Source organism: Amphiprion ocellaris, chromosome 20 (assembly GCF_022539595.1).
Source record: "Amphiprion ocellaris isolate individual 3 ecotype Okinawa chromosome 20, ASM2253959v1, whole genome shotgun sequence".
In the NCBI taxonomy this organism is placed as follows: domain Eukaryota; kingdom Metazoa; phylum Chordata; class Actinopteri; family Pomacentridae; genus Amphiprion; species Amphiprion ocellaris.
Window position 1 is genome coordinate 28755386 of NC_072785.1, and position 26309 is coordinate 28781694.

Consider the following 26309-nt stretch of genomic DNA (forward strand, 5'->3'; position numbering starts at 1 on the left):
ATTAAAAATGATAATATATAATTATATTGTAACACACACACACACACACATATATAACCCTATACATATTTTTGTTTTTGTATGCATTATTTTAAAAAATCTGTATTTGTATATGTTTCTGTGTATTATTTGCTTGTATATTGATTTTACTTTTTTCTTACATAAATTTGGTGTAGTATATAAAACAGTACTAGGTAAATCAGCATAATAAATAATATTGTAGAGTAATTAAATTTATTTAGATAATAAATACTATTACAGGGTCTTATCCTTAATATTTAAATGTATGTCTTTTTCTAGTCCCTGTGCAGTATTTATTATTGTTAATGTGTATAATCATTTATTTTAGTGTTCCTATTTGCAAACACATAAAAACATAATAAATATCCATATTAACATTAATACTAATAGACATATTGTGCAGAACATTTACCATTTATAAATATTACTACTCTTTAATTCAACCTTTTTCTGCTGATTTGAATCCATTTTGAGCACCCATAATTAGGAATTTTCATTAACCATTTCTTTCTCCTTTGTTGAAGATAATCACTCTAAATAAGACCTGAAATCACAAAAAACCTTCAATCTCAGAATTTCTCTTCTAGTAGTGATGACTGTTCACCCAGACGTTTGTCATAAAGCAGTTTGGATGTTGTTCCCTTAAAGTATAACATTTTTTGCCAGTCCTGAAGTGTGTGCAAATTTTCATGTGTTTTCAAGTATTTTTATTATATTTTATCTTTATTTTATAGTATCTATCTATCCATCGATCAACCTACCTACCCATCTACCTCTCCACTTATCTATCAAGTATTTTTAGGGCCTCAAAAATGCATTTCTATTGTCCATAGAAGAAAGTCTAAGGAACAACCCATGCACTACCATAGGTTCCTTCCACCGCTGGTTCTCAGACCTTAGTGAGTCTGATGATGAGTTTTGAGCTCTTGCGTCTCCTCAGACTTTTAATGGAAACTCACTCACCGGTGACATATTTTCATCACCTATCAACCGCTACCCGGATCCCACCGCGGCCGCCTCCGACGGCAAATAAACTCCAGACGTCTTCAATTATTAACCAAATCGATTTATTATGCATGAACAAATCCCTTCCTGCCTCGGTCACGCAGACACGCACGCACACACCCGACATTTAAATACATGATGTGGTGGGAAATTCAGCATCGGCTCCACGTCGTTGTTGCACATGCTTTAATAAAATGATAGATATATTTACAGGATAAGCAACGTCTCCGAAGAAAAACAACAACAACGAAAAAAAACAGAGATTCCGCAAGAACAGCTCCCGGTCCCGCCCTGCAGCACTTTGCGACGCTTCTACGTTTTTTTATTTTTGGAAATTCACCCACATTTAAAAAGAAAAAAAAAAGAAAGAAAAAAAACACAAAGAATGGGGGTTTTGGCCAATACGACATAGCATATATGGAGTTCATCAACTACATAAATATGGCAGTAACACTGAGTAATTCATACGGTCTATTTACAGAGTTTGTGAAGTGGGGGAATCTTACAGTCTGTGCGTGGACGACTGACATGCCTTCTTTTTAAAGTCGAGGAGAAAAAACCGACGTCCCTTCCGCTCGCCTCCTCCGTTAGACCGGCTCAGGACTGACGCGACGAACAAAATAAGGCACAATTAATACTTGGACCATTTTTCAGGGGAATCTACAGACTTGCAGCTGGCTTGTGAGGCATGTAAACAATTGAGTCGATTGATTAGGACTGCCTTTATCACCTTTCCCTTTTGTGTTCCCGATCAGTGATTCAGTCCGTCTGATGTGATTCAAAGAAATTCATTATGGCGAGGACCTCTGACCCACCCTTTTTCAAAATAAAAGAAAAACAAACAAACAACAAAACTCCCCTCCCGCTACGCTACTCAACAAATACAATCACATGGTGACAAACAAGGAGAACTAGTAGTGCGTTCACTACAAACACAACAGGAAGATGCCTCGCCCACCCGGTCGTCACCTTTGGTTCCGGCCGCCCTTCTCTCCACAAGCTCCTTGGGGGGTTTTTTATTTGACATTTTTGTTTGTTTTTGGAGAATGATTTGAACAAGAAACAGAAATGATTGACTGATAAGCTGTCCGAAGCTGAAGCAGTTCGATGTGACGAAACCGAAGATAAAGAAACAACAACAAAAAAAGGAAAACATCTGCCTCCCCCGTCCCGATCCTGCTGATCCTCTCAGAACAATGTTTCTCCGACTGCCTCCGACCACCGGGCGGCGACTCCGCGGCGACCACGCTTCCCCTCCTCCCCACCCCCGGCCCCGAACGTCGCCTGGACTAAAACATTTTAAACGGCCCTCTCCGCCGCGCCGCACGCTGTTTTTTTAAAAGAAGCTCCTCGTCGTCGGTGGTGGTGGTGGGATGGTTTCGGGGAGGGAGGTGGGGTAAAGGGGGCAGGAGGAGGAGGTCCGTCGCAGCTGTTTGGGGCTCCTGGCTTTGGTCGGTGAAAGATGGAACCGCTCAGTCGTGCTTCAGGTGGTCCTTGATGTCCTCCTCGTCCGTGTACTCCGACGGCTCGTCTCCGGGCTTCAGCAACCTCCCGACGTAGTCGTATTTTTCTGGAAAGGAAGTAGGACAGGTGGAATCAGCGCAGAGCTCAAGAACAATCAGTCAGAATCAGAAAAGGACAAGAGAGCTCGGACACATGGAATTTTTCTTAGTAACTGAACCTTACAGAACTCAGGACAAGTTAGTCGGAGAACCAGACAGCAACTGGGTTAGTAAGTTTGTTGATTACAGATTATCTACCTACCATCCATCCTCCATCCATCCATCCATCCATCATCATCCATCTATCCATCATCCATCCATCCAGCTATCCATCCATCCATCTACGTATCCACCCATCTACCTAGTCATCCATCTATCCATCATCATCCATCTATCCATCCATCATCCATCCACCTATCTACCCATCCATCCATCCATCTTCCATCCATCCACCTACCATCCATCCATCTACCTATCCATCCATCCATCCATCCATCCATCTACCTATCCATTCATCCATCCATCCACCATCCATCCATCCATCCACCATCCATCATCCATCCATCCATCTATCCATCCATCCATCCATCCATCCATCCATCCATCCACATACCTATAATTAAATTTAATGTTTTAACAGCATGTGACAGCAGAGAAACACTGATAACTAGATTTGTTCATTAATAAAGGTGAATATAATTGAACATGTAAAATAGAAACAGGAGCGACTAAATTCGGACGCTCTTGACTGAGATTGATCAGTTTGTCTCCTCTATTTTCTTAATCTTTCATTTTTACTTTTCACTAAAGTCCAGATCTTAGATCATTACTAATTATTGTTTTCTAGACTCTGTTTCAGGTTAGTCTGTGACTGCCCTCTAGCTTAGCCGCTAGCTGTTAGCACAGCATTAGCCACTGTGAGAGAAGCTAACTTCCTGGTTTGTGTTTTTTGTTGAGACGTTTCTGAGACCACAGAGTGATGACAGACATCAAACCTGAAATAGCGCATTTAATTTATCAATAATCGACCAATAAAAAGAACAATATAGATAATCAGAAAAATGCCAAACATCAACAAATAACTAGACAATAGCCTGTGTTGTTATTTTTCTTTCTTTTCAGCATTTTAAAAATCTTCCCGATCCACTATAAGTCACTGATAAAGTTTGATACCAGAAAATTACACTTATAAGAAAATACAATCAGAAATTTTGGAAAGAAAGTCTTGGGAAACTGAACACTTGGTTTCATGTCACTGGATTTCAGCTGCATCAGAGCCAATGGATTAGTGCATTTAATTTATCTTTCATTTAAACAGGAAAAGCGATGAATTGGTGGGGAAAAAAGCCAAATTATAGGCTTGATAATCAATCTATCCCTGCTTAAAATGCCATAAATCACTAAAAAAAGAGAGAATAAAAGCTAAATTTAGTATGTATTTTGCAAAAATGTACAAACAAGTGTTACAAACAAAAAAAAAAAAACACATGGCTCCACAAGTAGACAGGGTTGGGACCATCAATGATTAGATGATGTACAGATAAAATCTATAAAATCTTTCTTGTGCGGGTAAATGAGCTAATTTTGGTCGTTTTTTCAAGGTAAATATGCCTTTTAAACAGGTAGGTTAATTTTAAAGTGAAAATGTCAAAAAATTCTCAGCTTTGTCATCTTAAATTTGAAGATTTGCTGCTTTTCTTTTGTCTTGTATCTTTAAGAAACTGTAAAAATGAAAGCTGACGTTGAATTGACTTGTTTGTTCTGATAAACAGCTAAAAAATGACTCATTAACATAAAGAAAAGACAGCTGGACAACAAAGAAAAGCATAAATATTCTAAAAAAAAGTGCTATTTTTTGGCAATTAAAGCTGGAAATTTGATAAAACAACAACAAATATGCTGCAACTGATCATTTCACTTCAATATTCTTGAAGTTTTGGTCTTTTTGTCAGACGAAACACTGAAATACGGCAACTTTTTTCTCTATTTTATGGCCTCTTATAGCCACTATAGCTAACTATATTATACCTACTAATTCAAAAAGTGGAAGGCTCCAACTTCTTGAACCATTTCTTGATGGTTTAGTGACCAAACCAGTTCATTCATTAATGAAGACAGCAATGAGAGAAAGTTCTTAACAGTTTCTTATAACCTGAAAATGCTACCAAAAATGTCAAGAAAAGAAGGAAAGTCCCTTCATTTCAGGAGCTGGAACCAAAATAACCCCCAACGTGGTAAAAAAAACCATTCAATCAGTGGCAGTTCATGCAGCTTTAAAGTGTTTTTCTGAGTTTCCAGCAACTCGTTTGAGTTTAAAATTAGACACTAAATCACCGATCGGAGGTAAATCACAGAAATAATGACCTGAAACTGTTGCAGCTCCACTGATTATAGAATAATCCTGGATTATGAAATGAAACGAAGCCTTTTTGTGTCCTTCCAGTTTTGGTTTCCGGTCGTAACCGTTCAGCAGCAGATGTGGTTTCAGGAGGTTTTAAAGCTTGGTTCAACTGCAGGCGTCACCAATAAATCTATTGACTGCATAAATCCTTCTTGTTTCAGTCAAAACATCCATGAGTTTGAGGATTTTAAGAATAAGTATGTTGTTTTTCTTTACTAATCATTCTTCAGTTTCTTTTTTAAGTTAATCAAATGACCCTGAGATCAATAAAATGATTTAAAAATCCAACATTAAGTCTTTAAATGGCTCGTTTTAGTCGAACAACTTTAAAAAAAACAGTAAACAATCACAACAACAAGATTTTTCATTAATAAATGCCAGAAATAAGCAATTAGTTATCAAATTATTGATTATTTGTTCAAGTTCTTAACTTCAAAGCTGTGGATTTTGGACTGCTGGTGAAACAATCAACCACTGTAAAAAACAGACGAATCAGTTTCCTGATATTTTAGAGACAATCGGTTGATTCATCAATAAATAAAACAAATATTCAGTTATTTAGTTAGTTAGAGATTATATAATATAGTGGACTTTCTTATTTAGCTCCAAATATTACTACGAAAGAAGAAATAGTCTTTAAAAGCAGACAGATATTTGAATTGATGATAATTCCTTTATTTGTTTTAACTGTAAAACATCAGTAAATTCCAGAAAAAAAGTCTGTTTAACATCAAATTTGAGAGAGAAATGCATATATTGATATTTTATTTATTAAAAAAGCTGCTGATTATTATTTTATAGAATTTCTATAGAGTTTTATTCCCTAATATGTAAGAAATTAAATAACATTATAGGGACTAATCTGTAATAAATGGGTTGGTTTTGAGTATTTCTTAAAGGAAAATGTACAAAAATATTATATTTCTCTGTTTGATCTGAAAAACTGTCCTAAAAACACAGAAAAGCAGCAAATATTCTCATTTGGAAGACTAAAAGTGTTTTTGGGGCAATTTCAGCTTGAAATTTGAAGAAACACAACATATATTATATTTATATCATACTTGGAATATTTAAACCGTGAAAAATGCCTGATAAATGGCTTCATTTTGAGGATTTTTAAAAAGAAAACACCTTCAAACCTGTCAGGAGATTTTTGGTAATAAGAGAGTTAATATTTGGATTATTTTTTAGGTAAAAATGTCAAACATTTCCTGGCTCCAGCCTGTTAAATTTGAAGATTTGCTGTCTTTGTCTTTTATAATCAAGAAATTATGAAAAATGTGCTAGTTGACAAAGTAATTATCTCTGTGGTCTGAAAAAGTGTCCTATTAACAGAGAAAAGCAGCAAATATTATCATTTGAAAGGTTGAAAGAGTGATTCTTGGGGGCAATTTGAGAATAAAATTTGAAGAAACATAAAATATAATAATCATATTATATTTACTTTAGTAAAGTCGTATTTTATAGAATTTCTTTAGTGTTTTAATCCCTAATATGTAACTTACTCACTATAAATGACATTATATGGTCTTAATATGAGGTTAATTCACCATTAATAACCATTTTTAGTGGAAAACGCTTCAGCTACTACGACTTACTGAAGTAAAACTTAACATCTATGTGCAATGAAACATTTAAAATCAGAGTTTCTGTGGTAAAAGTGATGAACGTGGTGTGAAAGCTGAGTCTAATCGACATGCGAGGATCTATTTTGTCTGGTGGAAGCGCTTCTTTTCCTACCCATGAACTGCATCTCCCACTCCCGGACGCTCTCCATCTGAACGGCGTTGAGGTCCGACAGGTCGTCGTATTCGTCCCTCAGGGCGTCTTTCTCCAGGCAGAAGGTGGCCAAACCTCTGGAGGCGTCGCGGCCGGCGAAGATCCCGTACGGACCGTCTGGAGGAAGAACGACGGTCAGGGTTAAAGATCCATCAGACGATCCATTAACCAGCTGATCGGGTTTCTGTCAAACAGCTTTCCTTTATTAACACGAACAAAATACATCAGATTCAGGATAAATATGTTTGTCTTTTCTCATCATTCCTCAGCTTCTTTTGTCAGTTGATTGATCCCTTGAGTCAAACAACATTTAATAACCTGAAGACAAACAGTGAACCGTCACTTAGAGCAGAAAAATCCAACAACTGCAAAGAATTTTCTGTAATTTTTCATTTAAAAAAAAAAAAAAAAAAAAATGACTGAAATAAGTTCAACAACTTATCAAAATCAGCTGCAATTATGGATTTACAACAGGATTTCAAAGCAGAGAACAACTTTGGACAGTTGGTGAAACAAATCACACACATTTGTATTCTTTTTTTGTTTTAGACACAAAATAGACGTCAAGATAATAATGTATATAATAATAATCTCTGATTTTTTGAAGATTTTTGCTACTTTTTTTACTTAAAAAAATTACAGAACAAAGTAATAAGTTATCTAAACTGGCTGCAAGTTTTATTTTTTTCAGCTCTAAATTCAAAACCTTTAAAATCTGGATTGTTTTTTTTAGCAAATAAAAGGCTTTGAAGGACAAAAAAAGACTAAACTACAGATTAAACAATAAAATTAAACAAATATCAGTTGCAGTCTTGCTATTTGTTGAAGAAATTCATTAAAAAAATCACACGATTGACTTGGATATCAACAAGCTGCATCTTGTGACTGTTTTAAGAATGAATCTGTTCAGAGAAAAACCAAAACGTGATCTTCTTTAAAATAAAAACAGTCTGTTGATAAAATCTGTCCTTCAGTACGACTGTTTGTTTGCTTGTTTGTTTTCACAGCCGTAAGACTCTAAACTCAGTATTATCTGAGATTCTGGGGAGAAAATGAGTTTATTTAATCTTTTTTAACAGTTTAAATAACAGCTGACGCTTTATTTGCAGGAGATTAATCACAACTTTTCAAACAAAAATGGTCAGATATTAATAATATTCATTCATTCAAGCTGCTCAAATGTGACGATTTGCTGCTTTTCTTCATCATACATGAGATTAAATTCAATATTTTACAGATTTTGGACTAATTTCTGAATATTACAATGCATTAGTGGCTGTTTTCTGACATTTTACAACTAAAACACATTCAATAAAGGAAATAAGTGAAGATAAATTATTAATAAAGCAGTTTCTGTTGTCTTAGACGATAATAACTGATTATTTGTGGAGTTTGGACTCTTATTGGAACAAATCCAGGCTTTTAATGATATAATCTGGAACTCTAAGAAGCTTTTTATCAAAAAAATATCATCACATTAACAACACTGAGGCATTTATTTGTTAAGTTTTAGGAAAATTATCAACATTTTTCACCATTTTCTGGACCAAACCGCTAGTTTAGTGAGTTACAGGTCAAGTAAAATACGTTGTTTTCTCGCAAAAATGCCAAATATTGCTGGTTCCAGGTGGTTAAATGTGACAATTTGTTGCTTTCTGCTGTCTGACATTATAGTAAACTGATTATTTTTGGAAAAAATAAAGTAAGGCCTTATTTTTGACATAATCTAGCAAAAATACTCTCATTACCAACACTGAGGCATTCAAGAGAGGAAAAGTTGTGATTTACAGGTCTGGTAATTTGATGCTTTTTGCTGTCTCATATTATAACAAACTGATTATTTGTGAAGTTTAGACTGTTATCAGAACAATTCTAGACATTAAATGATGAAGTAAAGAGAAATAAATAGAATAAAATATGTTGTTTTCTAGTTATCTATGGCTCCAGGTGGTTAAATGTGACAATTTGCTGCTTTCTGCTGTCTGATATTGTAATAAACTGACTATTTTGGGAAAAAAATAAACAAAATGAGGCCTAATTTTGATATAATCCAGCAAAAATATTCTCATATTAACAATACTGAGGCGTTCAAGAGAGGAAATGTTATGATTTAGAGCTCTGGTTTGACCATTTTGCAGACTGAACTTCCAGTTTAGTGAGTTACTGCTCTACTTTTCTGTCAGTTATCACTTGCTTTCATTGTCATTTAGTCCCGGCAATCATTTAATTATAAAATATATGAAAGTAAATATAATAAAATATGTTGTTTTTGAGCAAAAATGTCAAATATTGATGGTTTCAGGCTGCTTTCTGCTGTCTGACATGATAATAAATTATTTTAGGAAAAAATAAATGAAATGATGCATTTTTTTGATCTAATCTAGCAAAAATATCGTTATATTAAGAATACTGAGGCATTCAAGAGGAAATACTGTGATTTAGAGCTCGGGTTTCTGTGTAATTTCCAGCATTAAAATCCATTTTCACGTTAAAACATTGTGTTGTTTTTACATTTTCAGGAATTTGCAGTGATCTGATTATCATCGACTCTCGTAGAAGTTCCCAGACGACGCCTGAAGCTTCCTCTCCGGCTTTCACATCTTCCAACATCATCTGACTAACATGTGAAAGCTCTGCGGGCTCTTTTAAAACTTTAGACGTGGCGTTGAAACGCCGCTAAAGAGTCCGTGAAGCAAATCAGCTGCTATCAGCTAAAGATTAGATGTGCTCTTTCTCACCTTGCACAACTGACAACAAGATAAAACCACAAAACGGGATGAAACAGGAAGCTCTAGAGCAGAGGAGTCAAACTCATTTTAGTTCAGGGGCCAGATTCAGACCAGTTTCATCTCCAGTGACCAGTAAAATCACAGCATAATAACCGATAAATAACCACAACTCCACATTTCTCCTTTGTTTTAGTGCAAAAAGTATGTTCTGAAAATGTTCACATTTAAGGAATTATCTTTTAACAAAACATTATGAACAACCTGAAATTTCTACAGAAAAATAAGCGAAATTTCAACAATATTATGCCTCAGTTTATCATTTACACATTACAACTTACAGATCAGAGTGTTTATAAAAGAACTAAACATTTAGTCACAGGTATCTGGAAATGAATGATAGAGTAATATGATCAGAATGACAAGTCAGACCAAAAAATAAGACAATAACAACAAAAACAAGACAAAATATTACAAAAATGGGACAGAAAATGACAAAAATTTTTACACTTTACAAAGTCAGGCTGGTTTTGGCCCTCCAGAGGGTAAATCAATCAACAACTATTTCCCCAATAATTGCTTGGTTTGAGTAATTTTTTAAAGAAGAAAATCATCTAAATTCTCTGATTCCAGCTTCTAAAATGTGAATATTTTCTTTTTTAACCTCTCTGTGAAAATAAACTATTAATATAAAATATCTTTAGGTTGTGAAGAAAGAATAACATTTTCCATTTTGACATTTTGCACCACTTTTTGAGACAAAATATTTAATTTAGTGAGTTGCAATCCTGCTGCTTTTCTGTCAGCTGACTCATGCATTCGTCTCCTATCAGCCCCAGAATTAAGTCAACAGTAAAATATATGAAAAGAACCATAAAAAAAAAACGTGTTTTTTCTCACAAAAATACCAAAAATGTATAGTTCCAGGTCCTCAAACTTGATAATTTGCTGCTTTCAGCTGGTTGTTTGTGGAGTTTGGACAATTAATGGAACAAATTGAGGCATTTAGTAAAATAATCTTGAACTCTGGGAGACTTTTCGGCTAAAAATATAATCAAAATGAAGATACTTTATAGATAGAATCATTTTATATGAAGAAAGAAAGTCTAACTTCTCTGATTTCAGCTTCTAAAATGTGAATATTTTCTTTCAGTAAATAGTAAAATACACAAAGTAAGCATTAAAAAAAAATTTTCTTGCAAAAATACCAAAAATGTATAGTTTTAGGTTCTCAAATGTGATAATCTGCTGCTTCCCGTTATCTTAGGTGATAATAAACTGATTATTTGTGGAGTTTAGACTGTTGGTTGAACTAAACTATGTTATAATTTTGAACTTTATGAAACTTTTTAGCAAAATCATCATCACATTAACAACACTGAGGCATTCAGTAGAAGGAATATAGTGTAATCAGATAATCCTAAATATGACAATAATGTTAATTTAAACATCATTTCATAATTACAGAGTTGTTTTATATATAACAGAGGTTGCTGTGATTAAACCCAACCCATGTATGGCTTTAGAAATGAATAAATAAACCTTAAAATCAATCATGTATTGTCTGCAGAGCTGAAAGAGTTCATCTGTTTATCAACCAGTTATTAATCGATAACTATTTTGGCAGTTGGAGTCTAAAATTCTCTAATTCCTGCTTCCTAAATGTGATTAATTTCTGTTTTCTTTAATCCTTTATGTCAGTATATGAATATATTTGGGTTGTGGACAAAAAAATTCATGTGTTATCTTGAATTTCAGGAAACTGATCAACATTTTCCCTAATTTTCTGGACCAAATAGCTGGTTTAGGGAGTTGTAGCGCTACTTTTTGCAATAAATTCTGTTTTTTTCTCGCAAAAATGCCAAAAACTGATGGTTCCAGGTTGTGATCATTTTCTGCTTTCTGCAGTCTTACATGGTATTAAACTGATTATTTGTGGAGTTTGGACTGTTACTGGAACAAATCCAGGCTTTTAATGACACAATCTTGAAGTCTAAGACGCTTTTTTAACAATAATATCATCACATTAACAACACTGAGGGAAGTTTTAGGAAACTGATTGATATTTTACACCATTTTCTGGACCAAACAGCTAGTTCAGTGAGTTGCAGCGCTACCTTTCTGTCAGTTGACACATGTACTCATCAGCATTTAGTCTCAGCACTCATTTAATTGCAAAATATTAAAACATTTTTCAAGCAAAAAAGTCAAAAACTGTTGGTTCCAGGTTCTTAGACACGATAATGTGCTGCTTTCTGCTGTCTTATGTGATAATAAACTGATTATTTGTGGAGTTTGGACTGTTATTGGAACAAATCCAGGCTTTTGATGACATAATCTGGAACTCTGGGGAACTTTTTAGTAAAAATATCATCACATTAACAACACTGAGGCAAGTTTTAGGAAACTGATCAACATTTTTCACCATTTTATCAACCAAACTTCCCGTTTCGTGAGTTGCAGCTCTATTTTTCTTTCAGCTGACACATGCATTCACCAGCCATCAGTCCCAGCACTAAGTCCAGTGTGATTAAAGCCAGGGTGCAGGCTGAGATGTGACCTGGCAGCTCGGAGTGTCGTGCTGGGGTGATGAGGTGGACACTTTCAGGCCTACTTGGCCGGCTGCTGTCGGTGTGGAATAGCAGACCGACACATGAGCTGGCTGCTGTTTGAATAATTATAGTTTATTACAGCGCTGAAGGGGGAGTCTGCCAAGTCAGACAAAATGCTGAGCAGCAGGCTGGTCCTGCTTGTTCCTCCAGTACAGTGAAGGGGGCCTCAGAGAACATGAAAGTGAAACACCAGTGTGATGTTTGCTTTTCATATTTGCTCACATTTTTGCTCCCAGAGCTCCATTTAGATGCTAAAATCCTCCCTATATGTAGCTAGCTTTCTGTTTTAGCAGACAGAGGAGAGTTGATGTGATTTGTGCTTAGAATCAGTGAGTAAAGTTCCTAATATTGCTACCATGCAGAGTCCCATCAGTGTAAACAAGCTGCAGCTCAGACAGACAGTCTGGACGCGTCAACAAGCTAGCAGGCTAACGCTAGCAGGCTAGCTCGTTAAATTCCCCCCTGAAGCTGAACAACTTTAAAGTGTCACAGCTTTAGCGGGCACAAAAAGAAAGTTTAAAGCCGTTAAAGCTCCAACACAACAACGCCGAACTCCCCCACACAGCCGCGCCGCCAAGCTAGCAGCTAGCTAGCAGCCCCCCATTCAAAAACACAGACAAAAGCCAGAGCGGCTAAGCTAAGCTAAGCTAACCCCCCATAACGGTTTGCGCCCAAATTCTGCTCCGGGACAAACTCACCACCAGCGCGGACGTGTCAGCGGGCTCCCCGGGGCTGTCAGCCGCCAGCACTCACCTTTACCGTAAAACTTTTTGCCGCTGGTCACGTCGAAGATCTTCATGTTGACGGCCATGAGGATGCGGGGGTTCTCCAGCCCGTCGTACTCCCGCAGCTGCTCCAGAGTGAAGTCCCGTCTCCTCATCTTGGGAAGCGACGAGGCCTCGTCGCCCTGGGCCGCGTCGGAGCCGAGCCGCCTGCCCCACCGCCGATACACCGCCAGGCAGACGGCCACCACTGCCACCAGAATACTGAGATTCAGCAACATCCCGCCGAGGCCGAGCCCGTCCGACTCCTCCGCTGCCCCCTGCCCGCCGCTTGTGTCAACTGGTCCGCTCGAACTGTCTCCATCGTCCGCCATACTGCTCGGTTAGCGCCTACCCGCCCCTGGATTGCTGCTGCGTTCATGGCCCGTCGGGAAGCGCGGAGACACCGCTTGACTGCTGGGCGAGGAGGAGAAACTGCACACAACTCCCGATTCTAACTAAATTTAATGAAAATAAAATGTAAAAATAATACAGAACTTCAATAAATATACATATATGAATATAGAACGATGCTCATGTGATTAAAAGAAATTCTTGTGCCAAAAATGGCTAAAAAAGTGACAATAACATGAGAATAAATGCAGAATAGCAGTTTATACATAGATAAATACAAAGACAGCACAAAAATAAAAATAAGTCAGCTTAAACAAAACTAGAACAGAAATGTAAAAGGTAGCGCTGGTAAAAATAAATAAATAAATAAATAAATAAATAAAAAACTTTTATACTGTAAACCCCACAGAAATGCAACATCAGTTTTATTTTATTATTACTTTTAATTATTTATATATATATATATATATTATTTTTGCAATTTTTTTGCTATTCTTTTCTATATTTTTGCTTTCATATATATATATATATATATATATATATATATATATATATATATATATATATATATATATATATATATATATATATATATATATATATATATATTTCTTTTTTGCTAATTTTATTTTCTACTTTTTTATATTTGGGTTTTTATATATATATATATATATATATATATATATATATATATATATATATATATATACATATATATATATATATTATTGCTATTTTTTTGTTATTTTCCTCTATATTTGGGTCTTACAGGGTTAATGTTTCTTGATAATTTGCTGCTTTCTGTTGTCTTACATGATAATAAACCGATTATTTGTGGAGTTTAGACTGTTATTAGAACAAATCCAGGGATTTAATGACATAATCTGGAACTCTAAGAAGCTTTTTAGCAAGAATATCATCACATTAACAACACTGAGGCATTTATTCAATGAATTTGGGAAACTGGTCAACAACAACAAAAAAAATCACAATAAAACTGGTAAAAACACTTTACATGGGACATTTTGCATTTCATATTTTTTATTATTGTTTATTTTTATTTACTGCACATTTTTTGTTTCTTTATCTGTATTTATGGTGGTAGAAACTTTACTCTTTCTATTCTATTCTAATAATACTGACAATATTTCACAATAATTTTGCACTGTATTGAACAATATCTTTACAGTATGTTTGATATCAGTTTCAGTATTATGTGCAACATTTCAGTTTTACAGTGCATCTAAAAATATTAACCACCTGTGGAAATTTTGCCTTTTTAATTAAATCATTGTCACTATAATTTGACCTGTAGGACAAAAAAATACCCCAAAAAGACTCTTTCATCTCAAAATGAAACTAGATTTCTACAACACAATGTTAATTAATTAAAAACATAAAATGCTGAATTACTCACCTAAAAAAGGGGTGAATACTTATGCTGTCTCTTATTAATAATTAATGGACATTACTTTCTAAAAAAATCTGCCTTTTTGTAAATTCTTGTCACAAAAGCCTCATTAAATCGACATAATTTCATGTTAAAAAGCCAAAAAAAAACAAACAAAAAAACAGGAATCTGGTGAATAATTTTTAGAGAAACTATAAAACTTTAATATTTTACCTGATATTGTAACTAATATTGAACGACCTATTAAGAAAATCATCATCAAATGACACTTTTATCACTATTTCAGACTCAGAGGTGTTAAGTTGGACTTTTATGTTAAAAATGAGTAAATATGAATAAAAATGTGAGACACTGTCAATGTGAGGACGTCTTAGTGTCTTTATATTCATAAACTATTTGGAGAAAAGCATCAGACACAGATCTTATGGAATTCTTGATTGAAATCCACTTTTAAGGACTCAGTTTGATCACTTTGTGCTTAAAAAGTCACCTTCTTACATTTACTTGTTCTGCTTTTTATTTTTCACTTAAATTGCTCTTTTTATTGCAGTGCTGCAGTTATTGTTAACATGCCTCGTTTAATTGTGTAATTTTTCCAGTAAAAGCAAGTAAATGTATGAAAGAAAGGCAACCTGTGACACCATCCAACTCTAAGATCGACTTTTCCAATGAGTACTAAAATTTACGAGGAACACCTGAAGGCAGCAGAGTAACACTGTTTTAAGTTGACGGCGGATTCTCGGTTCTTTTTGTCCCTCTATGGGGACCCGTAGTGTAGTAAACACACAATAAATGCACTAAAATAACACAGTAGTTGGCATATTTTCTTAATCAAACTACTGTTTATATTTGCTCAGATGTTTTTCTGTTTTTTTTATGTGTTTACTGTGTTTTTAATGATGTGAAATTGCAGGAAAAAGTGCATTTTTGAGTCTTTTCTTCTTTGTTATCTTCTTGTTGGTGTCATTTGTGTTTGGATTCCAGTTCTTCAGCTTTTACTCTGCTGTTATCTGCTCCGCTGATCGTAAACACCTCTTCAGAGGAGATGAAGTGTCGTGATTTGCAGCCGCTGGAACAAATATGACTTTAATTTAAATTACAGATGATTAGCCGAGCGATGACGGCTGACAAATTTCACCCCGAACCATCCACGGCTGGGAACAAAAAACCTGCCGATCAGGCTCGACGACTGAAGCTACGAGGTGAGAGGAACCTGGAGTTCATGCAGGACAGACGACACAAACACCACTTCAGTACAATCAACTGTTATTTTATATTTTTTTGCATTTTACAAGTCATTAACATGCATCGCTTTAACCGAAAACACACTCAAATCCACGCTACCGATAAATCATTTCTTAAAATCAGATGAATAATTGAACAGCAAATGATTTTTTATAGTATTTACATTTTTTTCTTTTAAAATTCAACTCTAAAACCTCTTTTAAGTCCACCGATGAAAGGAAAGTTAATGATTAAAGTGCCACTATAGCACCAAGCCTCAAACGTAATAAACTTCAAGCTAAAATATACTGTCGTTTCCATGACGCTAGCTCACACCCATAATTCCAGCAGAAACATTTCACTTATTTTTTTTTTTATTTTTTATATTCAATAGCAAAAGCCATTACAAACTGCAATGATTACCTAAGACTATTCCATCAATCAAGTAAAATGACAAAAAATAAAAACAAAACAATAAATTATGCTAACTCTGGGTGTAAAACGGGACTTAAAGGTAAAGCTTCCCGGGTGAATTTGTCGTTATTTCTGCAACGTTCTGGGACTGAGCAGCAGCCTTGGGGTTGCTCCTTCACTAAATTTATGACTGCTTGATTGTCACTGTGAAAAAAAAAACAGAGAAAAAAAACGGAAGCCGAGGAGAGAACTAAAACCTGGTGTCAGTTTTTAAACACATTCAAGCTCCGAATGATCGATTAGTAGGAAGACTTTTTAATAAAAGAGCAGACATTTCTCCTGCCGTCCTGGTGGATCAGATTAAGGCACACAAGACTCTTTATCTTGGCAAACTAGAATCACAGTTGAACGGCTCTTCACGGACCCGAGCATCGTTGGTTTTTCTTACAGATTGTAGCGATCGACGGTGAAGAGTTTTGGCATCTGAGAGGATAAAAAGGCAAAATGCAGGGAATGCATTTTTTACTGTAAACGTTGTGAGCTGTCAGGCGAACACATTCGAGCTCGCTGCCTATGCTTGCCTGCTTGCTTTTTAAAATGAAATGATAAAAACAATGGTATTAAGTCGACCACGCTCGGCCTCTGAGCGCTGAGCTGAGCGCCGCCTCGCTCTGCTTCTCTTCATCCAAACCCACTTCCAGCAGGAGGAGCTTCATTTGTTGGGGGCGACGCTCTCCTTCTTCCCAGCCTTGCTGTCGCTCTGCTTCCCCTGGGATGGAGCGGCTGCTGTTTTCTGGGCGTTGTCTTTGGGCGTCGTAGCGTTGGAGGAGGAGGTGGAGGAGGAGGAGGTGGGCTGAGCAGCCGTGTTGGAGGATTTGTTGGCCTGCGTGGGCTTTGAGGTAGAGTTGGAAGGATGTCGCCGACGCCTCCCTTCATCCCCAGCCGAGGACGAGTGACGTCTCCTCCTGCCTCCCTCCTCTCCCATCGGAGGCTGAAGACAAAACACAGAAAATAATTATAGTTTTTAACAGCAATCAACTCTTTTCTTCTATTGTTTAAGGCCAGGACTAAGGACTGGTAATCAAGAAACACACATACACTACTGTTCAAAACTTTAGGGCCACCCAGACAATTTCATGTTTTTTTCCATGAAAACTCACACTTTTATCCATGTGCTAACATAACTACAAAAGGGTTTTCTAATCATCAATGAGCCTTTCAACACCATTAGCTAACACAATGTAGCATTAGAACACAGGAGTGATGGTTTCTGGAAATGTTCCTCTGTACCTCTATGGAGATATTCCATTAAAAATCAGCTGTTTCCAGCTACAATAGTCATTTATCACTTTAACAATGTCTACACTGGATTTATCATTCATTTAATGGTATCTTCATTGAAAAAAACTGCTTTTCTTTCAAAAATAAGGACAATTCTAAGTGACCCCACACTTTTGAACGGTAGTGTACATGGTAAATTTTAGGGTTGGCCCGAATAGCAATTTCTGTGCTCCGGATATTCGGCCCGGATTAATGACGATCCGAATATTCAGATCTCAAAATAAATATTCGGATACCACTGTAACGATTGAATATTTGGATATTTGGGTCCAGCGCCAGTAAATTTTATGCATTAATATCAAGTGCAATATTTCTGTGTAATACACCTGTTTACTTGCTGTTTATCCGTTTCCTGTTATTTAGTTTACACTTTACATTTCGTCCTTATTAGTGCTGAAACGATTCCTTGAGTTATTCAAGCAATTCGATTACTAAAGTTCCTAGATGTCTGCCTGTGTTCCGCCAGGACGGTTATTTCTGTTGCACAGACTAAACTAAACCAGCAATGCTAGGAATGTTCTTCAAGTCTGTTTTGCAAAGTTAACGAACCCTTGTTTTGTTTGTTCAGCCTGCAGGAGTTTCTGAAGCCTCTTAATTTGTTTCTGCTGCCATGAAGGAATTAAATTAATAATGAGAGATTAAGAGTTTCTAAAGTCTTAACTGGCTGAGAGGCTGACTGATCGATATGCTATTATCAAACTAAATGCTCATCAGACAATCACTGGTGGAACTTTCATGAGGAGTAAAGTTTGCATTAGCTTAAAATGTTTCCACATCCACAGACACTCACCACCACCCTGAAGTCCTCCAGGTTCTTGAACTGGGAGAGGTGTTCCTGCAGCTTAGGGTCGATGGGCTGGTTCTTGATCTTTGAGTATTTCAGGAAGGCCCAGAACTTCTCCAGTCCGTACAACTGACCTGGAGACGAGATGGAGCAGAAATTTATTCATTCAGTCTGTGGGACAATATTATTTACAGTGAAAACACTTAAGAAGAGAGTCAGAGGAGTCTTTGAGGCCTCCCTCACTAGTCTCTTTCTTGTACCTCCTTTAGAAGAGTCATAGGTATCTTTGTGGTCTCTTTCATTAGTCTCTTTCTTCTAACTCCTTTAGAGCAGTCATAGGTGTCTTGGTGGCCTCCCTCACTAGTTTCTTTCTTGTAACTCATTTAGAAGACTCAGGTGTCTTGGTGGCCTCCCTTACAGGACTCATCTGTTGTGTTTTGCCTGAATGTTTTCTCAGTTTGTAGCCAGTGCAAAAACTAACTTTGAATTCATGGAGGCCAACAAAAATGCGGGTCAAAATTCTGCGTTTTTGTGTGTGTGTGTGTGTGTGTGTGTGGGGGGGGTACTTGTTAAAAACTAACAGTACAGAGACTTTCTGTGGTTTTTTCAACAGATCAGAGGAAGTATCGAGGGGCAAAATGTTCACGTCGTGGTTCGTGGTCAACAACTCAAACCTCATTTTCACACGGGACCTTCAGATATGTGACAGTTGGTTGAATGTAGGACAGAACTCTTTTTATTTCCTGCTGCCATCATGTTGCATGTCAGCCTGCATGTAGGCATGTTTGTAGACACTGTTTGCCTTGCCAAAATCACACCATTTGGCAGAAAAAGAAACTACAAAAAGAGAAAGAACTGACAGATTTTTAACTTTTTAAAAGGTCCCTGAACTACTCATCTGGGATGTGCTGCTCGGTTGGAAAAAATCTAGGCTTAAAATTGTGGTATTTCCATAAAATCACTTTATTCTACACGTCTCATTGTAAAATTCACCAGATTCTGAAAAAAACCAAAAAATTATGTGGTCCTCGGTGCAACTAAAAAATATTAATGACTCAACTGTGACCAATTTTTGTGATGGAAATTCAGTTTTCTACAGAACTGCAGGCTGTTTACACATAACAGGGAGGAGACAAGAAAACACAAGCAGTAGAACATGGGGTCAGCATATTTTCCATCATTGGTAACATCTGTGGGGAATTGGAAATATGTTGCACATGTTGATTCCAGGTTTCTTCAATGTTTGCAACATAAATAATCTGAGAAATTCAACTTTTTGTGATGACTTAGTGCATTATAACATCTGAGTTGTACTGTTTTGCAGTGAAAAATGAGCCAAAAGTGAGTAAAAACGTCACAATTCAGATGTATTCAGATGTTTAAACTGCGATTTTGTTTTTAATTTACTGGTTTTCAGCAGTTTTACTATTTTTTCGTATATTTTCTCCTTTAATTCCTATCTGTATTTTTATATCTACTATAAATATTAACAGAAATCGGTCATTTTTAAATAAGTGAGTTCAGACCACATAAAGTCAGATATTTCAGTGTATTCTGGTTGTTTTTCAGGTAACATCTCTGACATTTCAGCCTCTAGGGCAGCTCCACTGGGAAACGTTTAACTGTAACACCAGAATAACTGAGCTGGAAATAAGAGGCTGAAGCCAGTGGAGGCGATGCTTCGTTCTGCTCCACTGAGTCACACAGCAGCGGTGTTGAAATGAGTTGAGAAACTGACTTTAATCCGTTTCCGAAGCGGAAACTGCACGGTGAACTTTAGAGTCAGGTTAAGTAGGTTTGCACTATAAATAGGGCTAATATTTATCAGTGAATGTGGTTTATATTACAACATAATGTGGCTGCAAACAGATAATAGGGGCATCTGTGTTGATACAAACAACTCTTCATATGTAGCACCTTTAACCTGCATAGGAACAGTTATTTAATGTTTGATAAGCATAGAAATCAGACCGTTTGTTTGCTTCATTAATGAAAGTGTTGAAGTTTGGGGGCGTCTGGTGGGTTTCGATGTTTCTTACCTTTCTCAAAGTCCCTGAGGGTCTCTTCTTGAAAGTCCTTGAACAGATCTAACCTGAATCTCTTCTCCAAACCGTAGCTGTAGTATCTGAAGAGACACTCCAGACCGTACCTGCAGAGGAAACACAAACATTTACCGTCAAAGGAAGTAAACTAAATGACACGCTGGCTTAAATTGGCTCGTAAACAGCAGCATGTAGTTTAGAAGTTTTCCATTTGTACTGCTTTGACAAGAATTTAAAAGTGACTCACTGCAGTCAATGTTCCTTTAAAGGAGTCATCGGCCACCAAGACATCTATGAGTCCTTCCGAGGAGTCATAGGTGTCTTGGTAGCTTCTTTCACTAGTTGCTGTCTTCTAACTCCTTTAGAGTAGTCATAGGTGTCTTGGTGGCCTTCGTCACTGGTTTCTTTTAACTTCTCGAGAAGAGCCATAGGTGTCTCAGTGGCCTCCCTCACTATGTTCTTTCTTGTAATTCCTTCAGAGGAGTCATAGGTGTCATTGTGACCTCCCTCACTAGTTTATTTAATCTAATTCTGTCAGAGGAGACTTAAGTGTCTTGGTGGCCTTTGTCAATAGTCTCTTGCAACTTCTTTAGAATAGTCATAGGTGTCTTGGTGGCCTCCCTCACTACTTCTTTTCTTTAAACTTGTCTGAACTACTTCACTTGTTTCTTTCTTGTCATCGGTGTCTTGATGGCCTTGATCATGAGTTTCTGTCCTGTAACTCCTTTAGAAGAGTCATAGGTATCTTGGTGGCCTCCCTCAGTAGTCTCTTTCATGCAACTCCTTCAAAGAAGTCATCAGTGTCTCGGTGGACTTTTGCAATCACTTACTCTACATTTTTAATTGACGTTAATTTGCAGAAATCAATTTGACATTAAAGAGTGCATTTTTGCTAATTCTTGTGAATAAAAGTAAAGTTGAACACTGAAATGCAACAAAGGGGGAAAACTTCCAAAGGAGGGTGAAAACTTCAAACAGGTACAGGATGTTAATATGAAGCTTCACTGTAAACTCTGCTTCTCTAATCAGCCGTTTTCCCACACGAGCCTCCAACATTTCACAACGTCTATCTGGCAGGTTATTAATGTCTGTCGGAGGAACCAGCCGGACGAGCTGAACAGCTGATGGGTTCATTACGCCCTCGCTTCAACAGGCCGCCACCCACTTATTTAGACAGGAATGTAGGTTTGGCAGGTGTGTGAAGGAGCCTCTGGCAGAAACACAACAATATTCCACCTAAGCATAGCAGAATAAATAACATGTAACTCTTTTAGAAGACTCATCGGTGTCTTGGTGGCCTCCATTAGTTTCTTTCTTCCAACTCCTTTAGAAGAGTCATCGGTGTCTTGGTGGAGTCCCTCACTAGTTTTTTCTTGAAACTCCTTCAGAGAAGTCATAGGTGTCTTGGTGGCCTCCATTAGTTTCTTTGTAGTAACTTTAGAACAATCATTGGTGTCTTGGTGGCCTCCCTCACTAGTTTCTTACTTGTAACTCTTTTAGAGGAGTCATAGGTGTCTTGGTGGCCTTCATCACTAGTCTCTTTCTTGTAACTTCTTTGGAAGAATCATAGGTGTCTTGGGTGTCCTCTCTCATTAGTAACTGCTTCAGAGAAGTCATAGGTGTCTTGGTTGCCAGTTGAATAAATACTGTGCAGCTGCAGCCAAAAATCCCAATGAGTCTAATCCCAAATATTGAAAATTTACAGGGATGTAAATCAGGTAAAATCAGCAAATTCTCAGTTTAACGAGCTGGAAATAGGTAAAGTTTTGCACTTACAGTCAATTTATTGACTGTTATTGACACAAACATTGACATCTTTAGGAGTTTAGTTTGTCTAAAATACTTAAACATTTCCCTCCCCAGGTAGAGAAACATGTTTGCATGAAGCTAAGCAGCATTTGAGGGCATCAGAAGCAGAGTGGTCTAACCCACAAAAAATCCCAACTGAGTTTTATATAATTTCTGTAATATTTCATGGTCTAGGTTTTAGTGGCAAGGTGGTTGAACCCACAACCCAAATATAACATTATAGTGGAATGTTAGACCATTCTGGAAAACACGAGATTTTTCTCAAAGATTACAGACAGTGGGTTAGACCACTCTGCTCCCAAACCCTTCATTTAAACACCATCTAGAGTTCTTCCTGACCTGTAATTTTCTTTGGCGTCTTCCAGCGCATACTGCTTGAACTCCTCATACATCTTCCTGTTGAAGTTGTCCCTGAGGAAGAAGGACCAGAACCTGAAGAGGGTGTTCATCTCCTGAGACTGGCCAATCCCCAACCGTTTCCTCTCTGAAGACACAAGAACGGCATCATTTTTTTTTCTTTCTCAAGGTTGTGCAAAGACGTGATAAGAGTATGGGGGTGTTTGGTAAGAGTGCTTACCGTTAAGGCACCGTCGGCGGTACTTGTGGTATCCCTGCTGGGTGAAGCCGCTGTCCCTCAGCAGCTCATGGGATGGATGCCAGAATTTGGGCAGAGACTGGGGGGTGCAGCCGTAATTACCTGACAGCGGCGCTCCTTCTGATGGGGAGGCGTTGGAGCTGCTGTGGAACGACGAAGGAAGAAAAGATGTTTGAGTGGTGAAGAATAAACAAAAACAGGAACACTTAGACACCAGTTTATTGGGTTCTCTAAAGCAAAACTAACATCGTCTGTCCGTTGTGAGCTAAACTCCCACAGTAGTCTTTGTCATGGTGTCCATTGCTAACTAAACTCACACAGCAGTCTTTGTCATGGTGCTAGCTAACCTCCTATACAGTAATCTTTGGCATGGCATCCATTGCTAATAAACTACCACGGTAGTCTTTGTCATGGTGTCCATTGCTAGCTAAACTCCCACATAAGTCTTTTTCATGGTTCCCACTGATAGCTAAACTCCCACAGTAGTCTTTGAGTCTTTGTCATGGTGTCCATTGCTAGCTAAACTCCCACTGACGCTGTTTATTTTTCAAACATTTCTTGCAGTTTGTGGATACTGAGCTTCTCAAATTTGCACAAAAATTCAGATCTAACTGCATTTGCAGATACTTTATGATCATGTGTACAAATCTAACTGATACTGTTTGGCGCTTCAACTCGTTTTGGTGGAAAACAGACCAAATGTCAAGCAGAACAACTCCAGCAAGAGGAAGATGTTGGGAGAAGTGACTACTTGAGGTTCTTCTTTTGGTTCTTTTATGTGTCACTGAACTTCACTTTAAATGCGACATTATTAGAGTCATATAAAAAGTGAAAAACAGGCAGTCGGACCTGATGGAGGCAGAGCGCGGTCGGTGTTCACGGGAGTCCATCACCCAGCCGATGTGGGCTTCGTGAGGAGGGTTCGAACTGTGTCGGGTTTTCTTCTTTCTCGGCATCTAGAACAGAAACAAGGACAGAACTGGGTTTAAATATGTAGCTGGTGAAGTGCAGTTAAGTTTTTATGCAAATTTCAATTTCAGACTTGGAACAGCATTAAACACTGGGAAGCGTTTCAAGTTGGTGCCATGGAAACGCACATACAAAACAGACAACAGAGCTCCGCTGTCTGCTTCAAGTTAAAGCTCATGCTCAAACGTACAAAATATGCAAATATTCACAGTATGGCTACATGACAGGAAAAGAAGTTGCAACACAAAGAAAAAGACGTGAGACTGAAAACAGACGGCACAGGCATGGACACCAGGCTGATTTTCTTTAGTGTCTCCAGTGATATCGAGCAACTATAAAGTAATAAAAACCACACACTGCCTTATTGTTCTACGCTCTTTACAAAGTCTAAAAAGCTTAACCCTCCTGTTGTCCCCATTTACTGGCACCAAAAAATATTGTTTCCTTGTCTGAAAAAAAATCCAAAAATTCTGCAAATTTCTGAAAATTTGCAAAACCTTTAGGAAGAAAATTCCAATAATTACTTAAAAGTTTCCCTTAGAAGATTTACTTTTTAAAAAATCCCCCAAATTTGGGAAGAAAATTCTTGTAAATATTTTCAAAAAAATGAGTAAAACTCTATCAAAATGAGTAAAGATTTCCCAAAAATGTCGAAAATGTGGACATCAGAAGTTTCACTGTAAAAATTTTTTTTTCTTTCCACATTTTCAAACTTTAAAACGGGTCAATTTTGACCCGCAGGACGACACGAGGGTTAATAGTTGCTCCGAGGTCAGAAAAATGAGAACAGGGAACAAGAAGGAACCTTCTTGACTAGTTCAACAAAACCCTGAAGACGTCAAGTTATACACAAATTCTCTACGAAAATAGCTAAGATTAAAGTCTGAAGAAATACAGATCATTTTATGTGTCAGTTCTCGCATTTCAGTCATCTCATGTTTCATTAATTTGCACTCAGAAACTGGTCTTTCTTGCTTTTAAACAACAGCATCGTGATCCTCTTTCACACTAGACAACTGTAACCGGACGCTGCTCTAACGTATGAGAGTGTTTTTGTAAAAACAGAGCTCACCTGTCCGTCGATGGTACCGCTCTCCTTCATGACGGGGTAGAACCGGGGCGTCTTGTTGGGGTCCTGGCGTCCGGGCGTCCGAGGCGTTCTGGGGGTTCTGGGTTGGTGGGTGCTGGGCGACTCAGGGACCGACGTAGGCAGAGAACGAGCCATTTCTACTCCACTGTCCGCTGAGAAAACACAAGATCGAGATTATTTAAATTCATATAAACTTTATCAGGAGGATGATTAAAGTGCACGGTGAGCTTCATGTCCCCATATTTAGCTTTTAGAAACATTCAGTGGTGATTTATAAACAATATCATGTCACTGCAAGCTGGCAGGAGTTTATTTTTAAACGTATGTTAACGTGCAATTAGAGCTGAGATGATGAGGACACTTTATATTGAAGGATGTTTCACTGAAGCTGCTGTACTGCTGAAATTTGTGTTTGTTTTTACTGTATTTTATTATCTTTGTTTTTATTTTTGACAGGAAACTGGTTTGACAAAGAACAATGAAGTTCTACTCTTCATCATATTGGTGCAGAAACTTTTAAACAACAATATAACACGACTATCTTAACAATCAATCTTACAAACAAGGTTTTTCCGACCATTTTAACGTCTTTATTAAACTCCTTCGTGCATAAATAGTTAATAAATTAGCAATAAGATTGAATTTTATTCATTAAGGACACTTTTTTTTTATTTAAAAAAAAAAAAAGAGAAAACATTATTATTTGTTATGTGTGCGATGAGCGGTCTGCCGAAAACTGTCTTGCTTGAATTTCCTGTGGTGCAAAAAAGTTTGGGGACGGCTGTTTTAAAGGACGAGAGCAGGGGTGTCAAACACGCGGCCTGTGGGCCAAAACCGGTCCTCCAGAGGGACGACTTTGTAAAGAGTAAAAATTACAGAGAAGACATTAACTGCAGATTGGAAATTTGTAAAACTATAATTTCTAGACCATGACAAGATGCTTTGATCATAATGTAAAATACTAGATTGTTCTTTTGTAATTTTTGTAATATTTAGTCTTTTATTTTGTCTGACTGTTGTCGTTTGTCTCATGTTTTAGTTTCTCGTTTTTGACGTTTTGTGTTTCCTTTTTGGCTCATTTGTGTTTTTCATTTTATTTTTGTCATTTTGCATTTTGATTCAGTATTCATCATTTTATGTGGGGTTTTTGTCTTGCTGGTGTTGTCAATTTTTTTTGAGTTTTGTTTCTTTTTTGTCAAATGTTTTGTCTCTTTTTTGTTTTGTTTTTATCTCGTTTGTCTAATTTTTTGTTGATGTGTCTCACTTTTGTAATGTTTTGTCTGGTTTTGGTTGTTTTTTTTTCATTTTGATCATAAAGTAAAATAGTAGATCATTCAGTTCCAGATGATTAAATGTTTTGTTTCTTTGTAGACACTCTGATCTGTAAGTTTTGTGTAAATGATAAACTGAGGCTTAATGTTGTTGAAACTGAATTTGCTTTTCTTTGGAAATTGCAGGTTGTTCATGAT

The 26309-nt window shown here is 37.0% G+C and overlaps 2 protein-coding genes across 9 annotated transcripts in view; both read right to left on the reverse strand.

Moving 5' to 3' along the window:
* Window positions 1–1066: 1066 nt before the first annotated feature.
* pgrmc2 (progesterone receptor membrane component 2) lies at window positions 1067–13171 on the reverse strand. The gene is made up of 3 exons (XM_023295608.3): window positions 12800–13171; window positions 6670–6825; window positions 1067–2596 (listed from the first exon to the last, which is right to left on the reverse strand). Exons 1-3 carry the CDS (start codon window positions 13140–13142, stop codon window positions 2499–2501), a joined length of 597 nt encoding a protein of 198 aa, XP_023151376.1. The 5' UTR covers window positions 13143–13171; the 3' UTR covers window positions 1067–2498.
* Window positions 13172–15826: 2655 nt separating this feature from the next.
* The window catches only part of larp1b (La ribonucleoprotein 1B), a 40885-nt gene continuing 30402 nt past the window's right edge, over window positions 15827–26309 (reverse strand). For all 8 annotated transcript variants that reach the window (XM_055005717.1, XM_055005713.1, XM_055005716.1 and 5 more), the window contains 7 exons: window positions 24823–24992; window positions 23631–23737; window positions 22764–22924; window positions 22526–22670; window positions 20375–20484; window positions 18342–18469; window positions 15827–17201 (listed from right to left, as the gene is read on the reverse strand). In XM_055005717.1, coding sequence (XP_054861692.1) covers window positions 16923–17201; window positions 18342–18469; window positions 20375–20484; window positions 22526–22670; window positions 22764–22924; window positions 23631–23737; window positions 24823–24992 — 1100 coding nt within the window. In that variant the 3' untranslated portion in view covers window positions 15827–16922. The remainder of the gene's footprint in view (window positions 17202–18341; window positions 18470–20374; window positions 20485–22525; window positions 22671–22763; window positions 22925–23630; window positions 23738–24822; window positions 24993–26309) is intronic.

Coding starts and splice junctions, on each gene's coding strand:
- pgrmc2 (XM_023295608.3), bottom strand. CDS start 13,142: ATGGCGGACGATGGAGACAGTTCGAGCGGACCAGTTGACACAAGCGGC. Junction 6,826..12,799: donor CAAAAAGTTTTACGGTAAAG/GTGAGTGCTGGC, acceptor TTCTTCCTCCAG/ACGGTCCGTACGGGATCTTC. Junction 2,597..6,669: donor GTGGGAGATGCAGTTCATGG/GTAGGAAAAGAA, acceptor CTTCCTTTCCAG/AAAAATACGACTACGTCGGG.